The sequence below is a fragment of the Pholcus phalangioides genome, unplaced genomic scaffold, assembly GCF_987345545.1.
Source record: "Pholcus phalangioides strain wild (caught in Gottingen) unplaced genomic scaffold, Ppha-v1.0 ptg000003l_1, whole genome shotgun sequence".
NCBI classification, from domain to species: Eukaryota; Metazoa; Arthropoda; class Arachnida; order Araneae; family Pholcidae; genus Pholcus; species Pholcus phalangioides.
The window spans coordinates 4,006,408-4,022,483 of NW_028301596.1; the positions used below are offsets into that span (position 1 = coordinate 4,006,408).

Genomic DNA, 16,076 nt, shown 5'->3' on the forward strand with positions numbered 1-16,076 from the left:
TCCTTGTTCTATTGTGAAACCTATTTTCATTAACATCATTTCAGCTCTTTTAGGATATGGTTCCATAGTATGGTTAAATGCAGCTAAAACTAACCGTTCGAAATTGGATACTATGTATCATTCTGCAATGAGAGCTACCTTGGGCCTACCACTTTCTACTAGAATACTCAAGATGCGTACCATTTTAGCACTCCCCACTCTGGAGGAAATTCTTCTTCTTAGAAATGGAATTGCATGTATTCAGGCTGCTGCTTCTCCTACTCAAGGCTGTGCTGATAACTTCAATTCAATTTTTTCACATATTGCTCCCAAACTGAAAATCAGACTTTCCCAATTTTTCAGTTTCCTTAATTTCTCGTTCTCCCAAACTCTCAGACCAATCTACTCTTTCTATCCTTGGATTTCGAACAAAATTTCGGTTGTCACTGATGACCTGGATTTTCAACAACATAGACATAAGAATATAATCAACATCCTCTTTCAAAATTTCTTGAAATCTTTAGACCGTTCAACGATCATCATCGCTACTGATGCGTCTAAAAATTCTAATGTTGTCTGCGGTGCTTTTTGCCCCTCTACGAATAGTATGAGAGCATGGTGGATTCACTCTCACTCCTCTATATTTACAGGAGAAGCTCTAGCTATCACTATGGGCTTGAGATCATTTATCCCCACCAGGGGCCAACCCGTGGTCCTTTTTTCGGATGCTAAATGAATTCTTCATGCGATTAATGAATTCTCCAATCACTCTCCCACAGTCATCCACCTCCTTTATTCCCAACTTCTAATGGTTTGTTCTTATACCTGCCATATCTCTTTAATTTGGGTCCCTGCACATTCTGGGATAGATTTGAACGAGTCTATTGACAGCTATGTTCGTTCGCTTTCCTCCTCTCCCAGTCCTTACGTAACGCCGGCTCTTTATCCAGAGGACCTACGATCTATGTTACGACTCTCATTTCGTCAATATACATCTGATTCGCTTAATTCCACTATTCCTGACTTTCAAATTTTCTTCAACTGTTGTAATCAGATTTCTCATCTCTTCTCTAATTCAAAATTTGAACGCCTCTTTTACAAGTTAATCTGTGATAGAGCGCCTCTTAATGCTTACTTGTTTTTCATCAAAAAAGTTAACAGCCCTCTCTGTTCATACTGCCAACTTCCGGAAACTGCGACCCATTTTCTTTTCAACTGCTCCCGCTTCATGCGTCATCGCATTCCATCCTTTTTTGCGTCCTCTCCTCCCATTAAATCTTGGCCTACCTTCATGGCGTCCAACCTCCGTATATCGATTGGTCATTTCGAAAAATTCATTTCGTTAAGTAAAAGATTTATTTAACATTTCTTTCTGGTTTTGAGGTCCTTTCCAACCTAAACACACACTCATCCTGGGACTACATCTCATAACTCACAAAAGTGATCTAGCATCGTCCCCTAGATCTGAAGATTTTCTTTTTCATATCATCCCATTTCCATTCTTTTTGTTTTTGTAGTAATCTACTACTGTTGTTGTTTTGAATTTTCAATTTTCTTTATTTTATTACCTACCTCACACTTCTCTCTCCCAGCCAGGGAATGGTCTCTGCAGCCGATAGCCCTGCTTAATTCAACTGTAACTGTAACTGTATAGCAAAGTGCTTGTAGAGAAGCAAGCGCTTTGGTTAGAGTTGCCAGATTGGCGGTTTTCCCGCCAAATTGGGCTGGTTTGAAAACGGTTCGGCGGGAAATTTTTGGCTTTGGCGGGTGGCGGTTTTTTGGGCGATTTTTCCAAAATTGTGTTCATGGCGAATTTCTCCCTATTTTTCTTTGCTTGCGAGCAAAGAAGTTTTTCTTTTTTTCACTTTAGTCCCCACCTCATGTTGTGTTTTCTTCCTGACAAGGCAGAAGGGGTGGGAACATCTCACCCAACTATGGAAAGCCAGAACTTTCAACCATAATGTCTTTGCCACCCAATGATTGAAGGTACCGTAAAACAAAAACTTTGGAACTGTCCTAGGCTCTAGATCAAAGTTTGAAAACCAACCTTCATGATACCGCGGCCAATCGGTTATAATATATCCAACACTATAAGGGAGACTTCAGTGACGTCACGAGCTTCGCGCGGAGGCCTTCAGCTATAGAAGGTGTTGCTCTGGCCTGACGGATGGGAAACAGTATCTAGACCACAGAAGCCTGTGAAAGAAACCGTAGCCTCCACAAGCGTGGAGCTGGCAGGGCTCAAGCCCGGGAACCAGTTCTGTCTTAACGCATAGGCTCACCCGAGCATGGCCCGGGGCCTCAAGAGAAGAGGGGGGGGGGCTCAGAAAAACGAGAGGTAGTTGTATTTTTCGGGGATTTTCCATGTAGGGAATAAGAAAAATCACTTGGCTCTCGGGCCCATGATGCTCTTAAAACGGCCCTGCCAGGAACCCAGAAGAGTTCTTAAATTTTTTGTTTACTAGACCGTGAAAAATCTGGTCTGGGACCCATACCTAATTTTTAAAATCATTGTACCAAATTTCGTAGGCACCTATGCACAATTTGAGGCAGTGTCGTCTTGACGCATGGGCCAACCCGGGCACGTCACGGAGGCCTTGAATGAAGAGCGGGGGGGGGGGGGATAAAAAATGATATATGGTTAAGATTTGCGAGATTAAGCATGTGAATTGGTAAGTTGGAATTTGCAGTCTGAATAGAGGGCTGAGCAGAATCAATTTGTCCGGGGGCCCCATGATGCTTTTAAGACGGCCTACACTTGAGGCCACATCTGGGCCGTTTTTCCAGGAGAGAGAATGTATAGCCCTGACTTTCGCAAAATTCTAAAAAAAACATATTTTTTCACGAAAAAGTGAAAAGTGGGGGGAGTTAGTGACAGGAAAAGAGTTATAAGCCACTTTTGCAGGATAGAATATCGTCAAACTGTAGCTCGCTTGTTACTTCATAGATGGCAGCACAAGTTCAAATATTTTGGGCTACTTTTTGGCTACTTTTGAAGAGGATTTTGGCTGGAAATTTTTTAAGGACCTGGCAACTCTGGCTTTGGTATATAGGTACACTGAATGGCTGCAGAATATCTGAAAGACTGCAATATGCATGTCTTGTAGCACCACTCACCCGCATTCGTAAATATGCCATCATATGTAACATACAGGCTAATGCAACAAATTTGAACAGTATGGGCCATAGTTGGAGTATCAGCGATAAATCTCTGAAACCTGTATCTTTTTTGACATTCGGGAGGAATAAAGAGAAAAGCAGGTTATTTTTTACTCCTCAAACTGTAAGGAGGGAGAGAAGAATGCTGAGGTAAGGAAAAAAATCTATTCCCGTATTTAGCGTTACTAATACGACGTCTCCCTGTAGGGGGAAAGTATGGAGAGGGAACTCAAATATATATTTCTACCATCTCTAGGCTGAGATATCTTGTTCAAAAAAAAAAAAAAATTGCCTGTGTCCAAAGGTAATAAAAGTGTATGGAGAATCAGTTAAATTTCTGTATGAAAAATTATCAATTTTAATTTTCGTTGTAATACAAATACAACACCACAACATGCCAAATGCCCAACGACGTGGCTAAGAAAACGATGCCCATAATCAATACAGTTGAATCCTGTTATTGTGAAAAAAATATCTTGTTTTAACGAGTTAATCTCGTTAATCCCCTAGATAAGTTTACATGGGAACAATGCAAAAACCGGGAACTTCTTTATAGCAAAATTTTATTATAATGGATTGTTTTCTACGCTCTGTTGGACTTTGTTATAACAGGATTCGAATGTAGTTCTACCTTTTTAAAATAAATTATAATTTGAAGAAACGCATGAAAATCTCGGATTTTTTATGTGATTTACAGTCAATAAATGCAAATTGACTTATTAACAACTCTCAGCTTCATACTGGAAAAAAATTCATAGCATATCATTTGAAGAAAATTTCGGTACTAAATGTTTAAAAATTGTGGCAGTCTGTGTACATATTCTGAGCATAGGCGGAGATAGACTTGGAAGTCTGGGGGGGCACGGTCATTATTGCTGGGGGAACAAGATGATGATGATGTCGATTCATCTATACATATATGCATTAGATCTGTCGACTTCACCTTTGATGCTGGGGGGGGGGGGGCAATGCCCCCTCCCGTATCTCTGCCCACGATTCTGAGTAAGCTTTATATTATACCATTATTTCTTTATATTAATTTATTATAATTATATTATTTTATACCATTATTAGCCAAAATGCATAATACTTGCGGAGATAGACTTGGAAGTCTGGGGGTGGGGCACGGTCATTATTGCTGGGGGGACAAGATGATGATGTCGATTCATCTATACATATATGCATTAGATCTGTCGACTTCACCTTTGATGCTGGGGGGGGGGGGCAATGCCCCCTCCCGTATCTCTGCCCACGATTCTGAGTAAGCTTTATATATATGTATGCTGGAGGTAGAGGGCAGGGCAGTCTTTTTAATTTTTTTCCGGGGGGGGGGGACAAAGAACATGTACTCAATGTATGTATATATATTTGTATATATATTATACCATTTTTAGTGTATTTCCAAAAAGCGGAGGGTGGGCAATGGATCCCCCTCACCCACCCCCCAAATGACTTGCCTGGTAGTGGGCACAATATATATTTTTTTCAATATTGGAATATATATATACATAACACTTAATTTGCTGTAATTTTGTTAAACTACATAGAGTATAGGACAAGGAGGAAGTTCTGTTGCGATAAATAAGAAAGGCATTCACTGCACAAAACAATTAGCAAGTTTCATAGAAAGGTGCACACACAAAAAAAAGGCTTTAAACTCTCTCTGCTCTCCTGTGAAATTCCCATTTTGTGACATAGCGTGCCTTTCGTATACCTCTGGTATACAGCTATTATGATCTCGTTGAATAATTTAGCCTATATTCGACAAATTTGTGGCTGTGAAGCTGTAAATTTGTTCAAAGCCTTGTTGATTTGAAAAAAGTTCAAGAATTTTCCACCGGGTGACTAGTCTGCCTCGCAACAATTCCAGTACACAATATTCGATCAGGTGAGAAACAATTCAATTGACATTTCACAACGTTAGTGTAATTTGTACCAAGGTTGTTTGGTTGAAACCACACTGGTTTTAACCAAGTGGTTTTTAAAAAAACCAGTTTGGTTTTTTTTCTGAAAAATCTCATAAAAGTGGCTTAAGTATAATTTTTTCTCCCGGAAAATATGTTGTGGTCCATTATTAGCCAAAATGCATAATACTTACGACATTTTCTATTCTTGGAGTACATTCTGATTGTATATCTTTAAATGGTGTAAGATTATATAAGTGGTTTTTTCCAAAAAAATCTCATATAAAAGTGGCCTGAATATAAATTTTCTTGCACATATTAAGTATCTTAGTTGCTCAAAGTAATGTACAGTACTGAAATTTCTCATTCTTACTGCATTTTCTAACTCTGCGCTGCATTCTGATGCTCTATTTTGAGCAAATTCATGAATGAGGATTTTATCACACATGTGGGGGTATTGGTGCATACACAGGCTTTTTTTCCCTTCACAAAGAAGCAGCAACAGTAGTGACTTCACTGTAATGCTAAGGGCAGGTGGTCTTATAAACCAAAAAGACACCAGCTGTGCTCCTGAAGGACAAGGACCAGTATAGGTCTACTAGTGGTTACATTTATCTTGTAGACATTTTCATTTTCTTTCCATAGGAAGCAGGCACATCTTGTACTGTATATCGCCACCAGGCTTAATATTGAATTATTATTTTTTGTACATTTTCAGCAATCAAAGTTTTACTGTACAGTAGTAAAATCCCAAAATTGGCCAGTTAGTGAAGTGGCTGGTGATCCCTGTACAAATAATTTCCAGTTAGAAATTCCTCGGAATATGAACTGGGTTACTGTTTGGTTAGGATGTACAGTAGTAAGTGATTTATGAAAAATAATCAGCTATATACAGGGTGATTATAATTATATAAAGTTCTGATTCCAAAACACGAATAAGAACTGCTGGTCAGAATGGGTTGAAAATTTGCATGAAGCAATGGAATTTTCTTTGGTGAAAGAAGAAAAATGGATAAGTAGATGATGCTGTACTTGGCCAGCAGTATAATCTGTTTTGCGCAACCATATCATTTTGGCACTGCTAAAATGAAGTGTAAGTATGAGAATTTTTTCTGATTTCATGATAATGTGCCTTCCAACATGAGAATTGGTCATAAAGTCCTGGAAAAAAACCACATTACTCAGGATTGTTTTTCTTGGGGAAAAAAATGTTTCGCTCCTAATGAATTTGGCCGGCACCTAAATTTTTTTTTTTTTGTCCAGCCCTGGTGAATAGCACAACTTTTATTAAGATGCACATTTTAATACCAGTGAAGCAGCTGCTGAAGAACCACTTTAACAATAACAACATGATACAACACCTGGCCACCTGAATACAATGTGAATATGCTACTAAAACCCTTGCAACTTTTGGCTTTGGGGATACCCCAAAATGTCAAGTGTAGTGGTCGGATTGCAAATTTTGATGAATTGAAAGCACATTCACACATCATTACCATAACATACTATGATCCGTAGTTAAACAAGCATTTTTGCGCTCCCACCTCACAGCCAGAACACGGTGGACAACATATTTAAGATTTCTTGTGTAAGTTGTAGTTGTTTGTCTAAATGAGTTTATTTTTGTGATGTTTCCACATGAATTATGAAATCATGCCATGCTAATTGCATTATTATTTTGCCTTGACTGGCTATCATATCTATTCTGCGAGCAAATTCGTTTTTCTTGCATTGTGAAAAAAACGGGCTTCACTAATCTCTACAAATTTTTTTAGCTTCTTTGGCAAATCTTTCATGGGAAGGAATTTGCTGAAAAGCAAAGGCCCATGGGCTAAATGACATTTTTAACTGTATATCGGTCAAAGAACTCCAAAATGTTTGTAGGAAGTGGTTGAAAAAAATGCAAAAGTACATTGATGCTAGTAAGGTACTTTGAAAAAATATATAATTTCTCTGAATGCACACACAAAAAATTAAAATAGAGGAAATAGAAGGTAGTCTATTTTTGGAGAGCACCAACAAGTGCTTCACGCAGATAAATATGCATGATTTTTAACGGGTCACTTTATTTAGTTGTGTTTTGTGGTTAATTAATCACAGAGTGAACAAATACGTGTATTCGAAGCATATACTTCACGTATAATACTGTATTTTATAACTTTTTTTTTTCTCTCTTTTTTCAGAATTTTGAAAAATTAGGAGCTACTGTAAAATACGTAGATGCTACAAAAATGATTGAAGACATTCGATTCGATGTGCAGAGTGTTTTGTCTTGGAAAAGAAGAGCTGTTGAGGTACCTTAAAAGATACATTTCTTTCTTTTCCTCTTAGAAAAATCTTTATATATACTTTTATGTGTTACGGCAACTATCCAAAATTTGAAGTGCTTTGGAAAGGGAATCAGCCAACTTTGGGTCAGTGTCTGAAATCAGGCCAATGTGCTTACAGTGTAGTTGGATTTTGAGTGACACACATACTTTCATGCTTATGAAAATCTGTGTACCCTAAAGGAAACCATACACCGGTGCTCAAACTGTGAATCAGGGAGATCAATGAACCAAGGGGGTCGTGAGAAAGTCTCAAAAATAAATACTCCCAAATAATCCTGTCAGTATATGTATAATAGTTTATATGCCTTTATAATGGTTTGCCACTTTTTCAATCCTCCCAGTGATTGAATTAAACCGGGGAGCACCAGGAATTGTAGCTAGTATATTATATTGTTTTTACTATAACCAAGTTTTTTGCTGGCAAGAAAAAAAAATTTCCTGTATAAGATATTATATAGTTCCCCCCACCCCCCATCCATGTAAATGTGTATATAGGAATTGAATTGACATCATCATGCCCCCCAGACTTTCACGTCTATCTCCACCTATGTCTGGAGCTGGTCCCCCTTAACTGAGATCTTTGGTAGGCTTCCTCTTCCTTCCGGTGAATTCATGGTATTAAAAAAAATTGCCCTTTGCCCCCTGCTAGAGCTCTGCCAGCCCTACCGTTTGGGACGGACTCACTTAAATCATTGAGGATGGATACTTGATTTCGTTCTAGGAGATATTCATAGATGACTTAGATGAATACTTTATCTTCAGCGTCTCGATTATTTCAGTTAAGCATGTGTCAGAGTTCTTGTACAGATGCTTTTCTTCCAGTGATGGTTCTAATCAAAGCTTTCAATTCGTGAATATGGCTTCCTATAGGCTCACAGGGCTCCAACCTCATGCCAACACATCTACTTTAGGGCCGTCTTAAGAACATCATGAACAAGTGATGTTTGGGTGCTCCTATCTGGTTGAAATTCACAACCTACCAATTTACATATTTTCTGTTGAAAATCATACAGCCGAATCTCAATCATTGGGCCCCATGAAATAAAAAAAAACATAGAGTGCTCGCTTATCACTCTACAAAGTTTCCAAAGATAAAGTGAAGGGGGAAGCTTCTTAAAATAGTTCTTTTGAATTTCTACAGAGGACAGACAGAACACTACAAAACCTGTAAATTCCTTAAACGCAAATGTTCAATAATAATAATAATAAAGAAATGCTTCTAAAATTCAAATTTTTTAACCAGAAGTTAGTTCATGAATGCCATTTTCCATTTCATCTGGAAATTATAAGTTGTAAAAAATATGTTTTTCTTGGAAAGTTTTTATCCACTATTGAAATGAGCATTCTTAGATTGCAGAAGTTATATGTACCTTATGAGATACCCAGTTGCACATCTTAACACATGAGTTCCACCCAGGCAAAGCACGCTGGCCTCATTTTCAGAGGAACCCCTCTGTCATAAATTTATAGTGTGGAAAACAAAAAGATATGTGAATCATCCCAAGTTCCAGCCCTGTCATTCCTCCCCTCCATTGGCAGGGCCATGCGGGGTTGACTTACCTCAGTTGCATAGGGGGGGGGGGACTTCCATGATAAGATCTGGCACAATGATTTATGAAAATAAATATGCATATTAAAAGGTGGTGCCTAAGCCCACTTTTATTTTACTCTGGGGCTATGAAGCTGTTTGAGACAAAAATAGGGCACAAACTTTTTTTTGATAAATATTCTCAACTTTGAGTTCCATTGAAAAGCCTCATTATCTTCAAGGGTTCTGATAGAAATTTTACATTGGAAACCTCAGCTGTAGAGAACCCAGACTACAGATCCCAATTTTGTGTGGTTGTTCATGAACTACTAAACCAGACGTGTGCACTTCGTCCATATTCCTCTGCAGAACTTTTAATGAATTGGTACATGTTGAAATGTGTGGGTATGTATAGTGAACCTTCCATGAAGTTTGTTTCTGTGTAATGCTTGTTATGTGTAGTGCTTTACCATCTCCAATCAATTTTTTTAAACTGAGTTTTTTCAACTCTCAGTGAGTGAAGTGTAATGAATGAATAATTATACTGTTTTAGGCCTGTTGCTCTCTGCAGCGAGACTTTTTAATGGGGAGATCGGCTTGCATTCATGCCTCGAAGTTGGGAGGTTGTTCGTGAACTGAAAATCATTCAGTATGGAAAATGCCTCTTCCTTCAATTTCCTCCGAACTTTGCATGCACATTCAACATTGTATTGTAATTTGTCATCTGTAATTTATAGAAACGCTAGCTATAATACCCGGCATTGCCTGGGTTTTTCTCCATATAATATACTGGCAACATTAAAGAAGTGACAAACCATTATAAAGGAGTAAACATGTCTGAAATGCATTGTTTGGGAACTACAGTAACCAAAGTAAACATTCCAAAAGCCATTGTTAGGCCTGACAGTTTTTTTGCCCAATTCGGCTTTTTGTCCAGCTCTGACAAACTTATAAAGTAGCCTATCGTTCAAGTTGGGTCTTGTTTGGTATATATGTAAAATTTGGCAACTATTGATCGAAATTGTAGATTTGTGTAGAGAACATACACACACAAAGACAGAATATCAATTTTATATATTTAGACTAGCTATAATGCCCAGTGCTGCCCAGGTTTTTCCCATATGCTTGGCAGTATTGAAGTCACAAACCATTGTGAAGGAATAACCATGTCTTAAATGCATTGTTTGGGAACCACGGAAACCAAACTAAACATTTCAGAAGTTATTGTTGAGGCTCACAAACCATTGTTGCCGACAGTTTTTCATCCATTTCGGGCATTTGCCTAGCTCAGATAAACTTTAAGGTAGCCTATCATTCAAGTCTGGTTATGTTTAGTATATATATATGTAAAATTTGGCAGATTTTTATAGGGAATATGTGCACACACAGACACATGGAAATTCAATTATATACATGTATATTTTTCCATTGTTAAACTAATTTCTTCATAATTTTATTGTCATTTCAGAGGATAGCTGATGTTGCGGAACATTTAGCTTCTGGTTATCAGTATGACAAGAACATTAAGGTACTGCACTCAATGCATCGAGTTACTGCCATGAATTTTAATCATCTGGCATTTTTCTTGCAATTTTGTAACTTTTAACACTTTAATTACAAATTAACCTCATTCATTACATTCTTGGCTAATTACCTTTTTTATGTAAAATTGGTGTAACATTTTTAAGGAATCTGCCAATGAATTATGCTGCTCTTAATTATGTAGATTAGCCTACATATATGCTTCTTTTTATATGTTTAAGATATACTTCCTTTCGTAATTTCCTTTCTCATGGTCCATTATAAACGATGAACTTGTTTCATGGTGTTATTAATCTGATCAAAAATGTGTAATACATATTTTTTTTTTGTGGTGCTTGAAGATTATATTCATAATTTTGTTAAATCATTTTTCTTGCTCTATCCCATAGTATGAATATTATAGTGCAAAGGCAGAAGAGGAAGATGACGACGATGAAAATGAAGAACTAATTGATTCTGACTACATAGTGATTTCCAAAAAGAAAGGGACAAGAAAATCCTTAAGAGAAAGTGAATTGAAGCCGCACAGAAGTTTCGCTAATGCTCCTGTTAGTTTTAAACATAGTTCTGTTCATGTGCCTGCAAACGTTAATGATAAAGGTAAAGTTTAATACTTTTTTATATTTGAGGTTATTATAGTTCATTGGTCACAAATACTTTTTTTTTTTTTCAAACCGAGCACAACTCAGGTCTATCGCCATAGGCAATTTACTACCCAGTGAGTTGTGCCGGAAGTGTAAGTTTGTGTGCCAAACAGTCTGAGTGTGTATCTAGTGTTGTGTATAATTTTTCAGTGCTACCATCTATATCTCAGAAGTGAAGTGAGAGAAGTGTAATGACTGAATATTTGTAGTGTTTGTAGGACTGTTGCTCTCTGTGGCGAGACTTTTTATCGGGGAGATCGGTTCGCATTTGCACGTTGAAGTTGGGAACCACAGAAAAGTCACAAATACTGCAAATGGGCGGGTATCAGATATGGGCCACTTTTCAATTGCATCAGCTGTCCATGGCAGATGCATTCTGTGAGCCAAATCATTGGCTTAAAACGGGTCTTCAACTGGCGACAAACCACAGGCAATGTTTGATAATTTAATTAGCGGGATACTAAGCTTACACTACATACATGCTATCAAAAATCTCAGCAGGCCACCAACAATAAAACTTATTGTGTTAACCAACAGCTGGCACATTCTTGTGATACGTAATTGCCAAGTCCCAAAATTTTCTTCAACTAAAGGTGTAGAACCTTGGAGTGATTTGTGAGTCAAAGGGTCACTGTTAATAACAACATTAAACTTGGCTCTACATCAAAATATAACAACTTTTTATGTTTCTTAAGAATCACGAGACTTGGCTTCATTTTTTATATGAAATGTTTTTGATGGGATTTCACTTCTTTTTGTAAGTAAAAGTCCTTTTTTTTTATGTTGCATACTTTTGGACAATGTTTTACTTTTTAAAAATTATATTTCATACATTCTTTCCACCACATAAAGTCAAATACATATGTTGAAAGGCCTTAGTAGAGTAACCACATGATCTGCATTTTAAGGGATATTTAAGTAATTTTTCTGTGTCCGCCCTATTTTTAAAAATATGTCCAGGTTTTACATTGTAGCTCAATTGAATTCATAATATTTACTAAAATCGTTGACAAAGATAATATGCTTAACTTATAAATTATATTATGATAACTGTGTGACAAAAACTTGTGAATGTTTTATGTGAATGAATCATATTTTTCTTTTAACATAATTTTTTAATATATTTTTCTGCATAACAAATATGTAAATTTAAATGTAATACATGGTGAATTCAGATTGTTTTTCATTATTTTTACCCTTCTTTAGTGATATCATCTAAGAAACTTGTGGAAGAAAACTTTCCTGTGTGTTTTCTGGATTCATTTATGTCAAAATTAACAATAAAACTAAATTAACATAAAAAATTAGATAATTTTTTCCATCAAAAATGGGTGATTTTAGGAAAATAAATTTGACATTAATGCTTTCTTTATGAATTAAATTTTCGTTTCCTAAATTAACACTGAATTTATATGTATATTGACGCAGCACTAAACTGACACTGCTGCAGATATTATAACCCTTAATTTCATATCCAAGCAAATTTTGAGCAATTTTAACAATTTATTTCTCAATTACTTGGGATTTTTTTGGCAAAAATTGGTAATATCCCAATTTTTTTTCATATTTCCAATACTGAGAGGAATTTTCTAGATTTTTTAATTTTTCCCTGGTTTTGCATCCTAAACACTACCTTCATACCAAATTTCATGTTTCTAGTGCTGTTAGAAGTGCCTCAGATTTTTCATGATCAGTGATTGAGTGAGTCAGTGTCAAAATAACAAAACTTGGAGTTCAAATTTCTCATGAACTACAAATTAAGGATAAAAATGTGAAATTCAGAGGTTTAGTTCAGTTCAGGGAATGCTCTAGATATGCCAGTTTTCAGGTACTTGATCAACTTCAATATGGAGATATGAGGGTCTCAAAAGTACCTCAAGTTGCTTCCAGCAAAGGATGTTATGACCATGCTTGTTTTGCTCTACTTGGAGGAGAGCACTGTTGCGCCAACACCAGCCACAGTAGATATAATAGTCTAAGATAGTTGGTGTTGACCGTGATCATTCAGGTATTGTTATGACTTGCGCAAAGTTGATAAACAGGCCTATTTCGTGACATGAAAAAAAATTTTGTTGTACTCATCAGAATTTTGGCTCAGGTTATCCATTTTTCTTTCATCAATAGTTTTTTTCTATTTTGCATATTATGAAGCTAAGGTTGAACCACACTCATTTTTCCTTTACAAGTTATTGCGGCAAGACTATCTAAAAAGTCAGATGACTCCCTTGTTGACAAAAATTTCCCATACTCAGTTCCCAGTGTCCTGATTAGGCAGTAATACTCGTTTTGATCCATGTATGTGTGGTGCTGTTTTCGCAGTGGCTTTTTTTATAGCAAAGGGGGTGGAAAAGGAAAATCCTTCTCAGTTCTTGGTGGTTATTTTCTTTCAAATAACCACATTCACAATTCCTCAGCCAAGATATTTTCACAAGGATCTATGAAATATACTGTACATTACAAAACATATCACAATTTTTTAAGTTTATGTGACCCCTGTCGTACGTTGCTGCACTCATGCAACGAAATGCTGTATGAATGCTCTTGAAATGAATTTGGTATCACGGTAGTTTTCATGCTGACAGTAATTGTGCGTAATAAATGAAGTATTATTCTCAAAAAATTTTTGTTATATTATTCTTCCTTTGATATGTTTCTCAGAGTTTTTTTGAATTTTGAGAAATAAGTTATACGTAAATCATATTCTTTTGTGGAAAAGTAAATAGACTTTGCCCCGGTAATATTCTGAAATCACCAACGAATAAAGGAGCTTTTGTATTTTCCGTGTGTTTGCCTTTCTTGTTGGTGATTTCTGAATATTCTTTTGCATCAAATTTTTCAGATTCTAAAGTGCTAAATGCGATAAAGTGGTCTGAAAATTTGAATCCTGCCTTTAAAAACAACCTGCAAGTGGATCCACTGCTTAATTGGCAATACTTTGGTAGCAGCACTGGTTTTTTAAGAATGTATCCAGGTGAGTAATGAGTATAATTGTATTGTGATGAACACTTATGGCAAAAGTATTGTTCTGGGGAGTTTTCAATATGACAATATGTTCATGAGAAATTTGTTGTTTACTTCTAGCTACCATGTGGGGCTCAGAAGGAATGAAAAAGCCTGACTTTTATGATTGTCGAACAAGAACATGGTGAGTGGTTTATATAATATTTACTTGTGTGCCTTGTAATTTAATCTTCGTTTCTTGTGAACCAATTTACCACATGCATTGAACTTATTTATGTTCATGTTATTTGTAACTTATATTTACTAGTAATTTTCAAAAACACTGATATATTTTATAACGTTTTCATCACTTATTTCACTCTTACACTTACATTTATCACTTATTAGAACAAACAATGTGCACATGCACTATTCAGCTGTATTTGTATTTTGCTTAGAGTGAAAAAAATCACAACTTGTACCTGCGTAAGCTCTACTGAACTAGAAATAAATTAAGGTGCTCCTATCTAATCTGAAAATGATACATGTGTTCATTTATACTTTCGAAATATATGCCCTCTTAAAGACTTGTACTTTACATTAACAAAAGCAATTGTATCTTTTCTAGTTGTAGACGCAACTAATTTGTCATGAAGGATCATGCAAAAAAAAATTAAATTAAAATAAATAAATATATATATTTGTATACATATATGAACAATACTGTGTTGTTCATTTTCATTCAAAATTTCAATATCCTAGACCAGGGCTTGACAAATCGAGAAAAATCTAGGCATCAACCAAATATTTTAGGAGCCAATCATATTTCTTTTTCCTTAACTAGTTATCACACACAGAAAATTTTGGGCACCAATATAAATTTTTTCGGTCTCCATGGCAACCTGGTACCTGGGATTTGTCAAGCTTTGTCTTAGAACAAAAAAAGAGCAAGAAATTTTCTAAAGAAAACTTGAAATTTTCATGAATGAGGTGTTACCTTTCTGGGCTAGCAAAATGCAAATGCCATTAGAGCAAAAGGGTAAATCATAGGACATATTGTTTGCATTATTCATTCTAGTAACAGTTTCAAAAACTAAAAAATGCTGTGGGTTATGTTCAAGAAGTAATTTTTTAAGACATTTCCCTGTTTAAGAATTTTTATTTGTACGATTTTTTTTTCATGTCAAAACATTTTCTGTTGAAGAAGTTTTCTGCTTAGTATGTTATATATTGTATATATAGTGAATGCAATGATGTGTTAAGCATGATATACTCTGACATTCAATTTTGAAGTACCAGACCACCTGTTTCAATATCCATGAGAGATATCGAAATATTCCCAAAAGATTGGATGCATCCGGAAATTTATTAAATAACGGAAAAAAAAAGGAAAATGTATGAAAATTATAATCAGTCAACTTTGCCATTGGGCTATAAATGATAATAAATCATATATCATCTGTGTTCAATCTAGAAATCATGAGCAAAATAGCATCCAAAGTATATGACGTGTATAAAATTGTCAACGTGTATTTGTCGTCTTTTCATCATTTTATACAAGTTGTCTTGATTGATGTCACTTTTTGTGGTCAATAAATGGTCCATGTCTGTGGTCAGTTATACACCTTGATATACTGACAATGATACATAAAGCAGGATCGACTGTACAATGACTGCCTGTCAAAAAAAGTTGGCACACAAAAAAAAAAATGTTTATAGATTCAGTTATAAATATTAATTTTGGCAAAGTATATTGATACATGTCATACATAGAATGTTAATTAGTAAATAAATATTTAATATTTCCATGAAGGTATGTACAGGCTGCTGCCTCGGCTAAGGATATTGTCATACTTGTTGACGGAAGTGGATCTATGACTGGTGTCCGTAAAGAGATAGCCAAGCATGTCATCATTGATATACTAGCAACATTGACAGAGGACGACTTTTTCACAATATTGAGGGTAAATCTATGATTTTTACATGTAAATGATGTTCATACTATCACTTCATATCATTCACAGTTTCACATTATTATTTTTGCAAGGTA

At 35.9% G+C, this 16,076-nt stretch overlaps 1 protein-coding gene across 5 annotated transcripts in view; it reads left to right on the top strand.

The window, feature by feature from the left end:
• LOC149087910 (voltage-dependent calcium channel subunit alpha-2/delta-3-like) overlaps window positions 1-16,076 on the top strand; it is a 323,210-nt gene that overhangs the window by 263,164 nt on the left and 43,970 nt on the right. For 4 of the 5 annotated variants that reach the window (XM_089242629.1, XM_089242612.1, XM_089242620.1 and 1 more), the window contains exons 3-8: window positions 7,226-7,336; window positions 10,369-10,428; window positions 10,832-11,042; window positions 13,926-14,057; window positions 14,168-14,231; window positions 15,840-15,990. In XM_089242629.1, the coding sequence (XP_089098755.1) occupies window positions 7,226-7,336; window positions 10,369-10,428; window positions 10,832-11,042; window positions 13,926-14,057; window positions 14,168-14,231; window positions 15,840-15,990 (729 nt within the window). Of the gene's footprint in view, window positions 1-3,201; window positions 3,289-7,225; window positions 7,337-10,368; window positions 10,429-10,831; window positions 11,043-13,925; window positions 14,058-14,167; window positions 14,232-15,839; window positions 15,991-16,076 lie in introns of those variants that run through there. The other variant, XM_089242645.1, reaches the window with a different exon arrangement.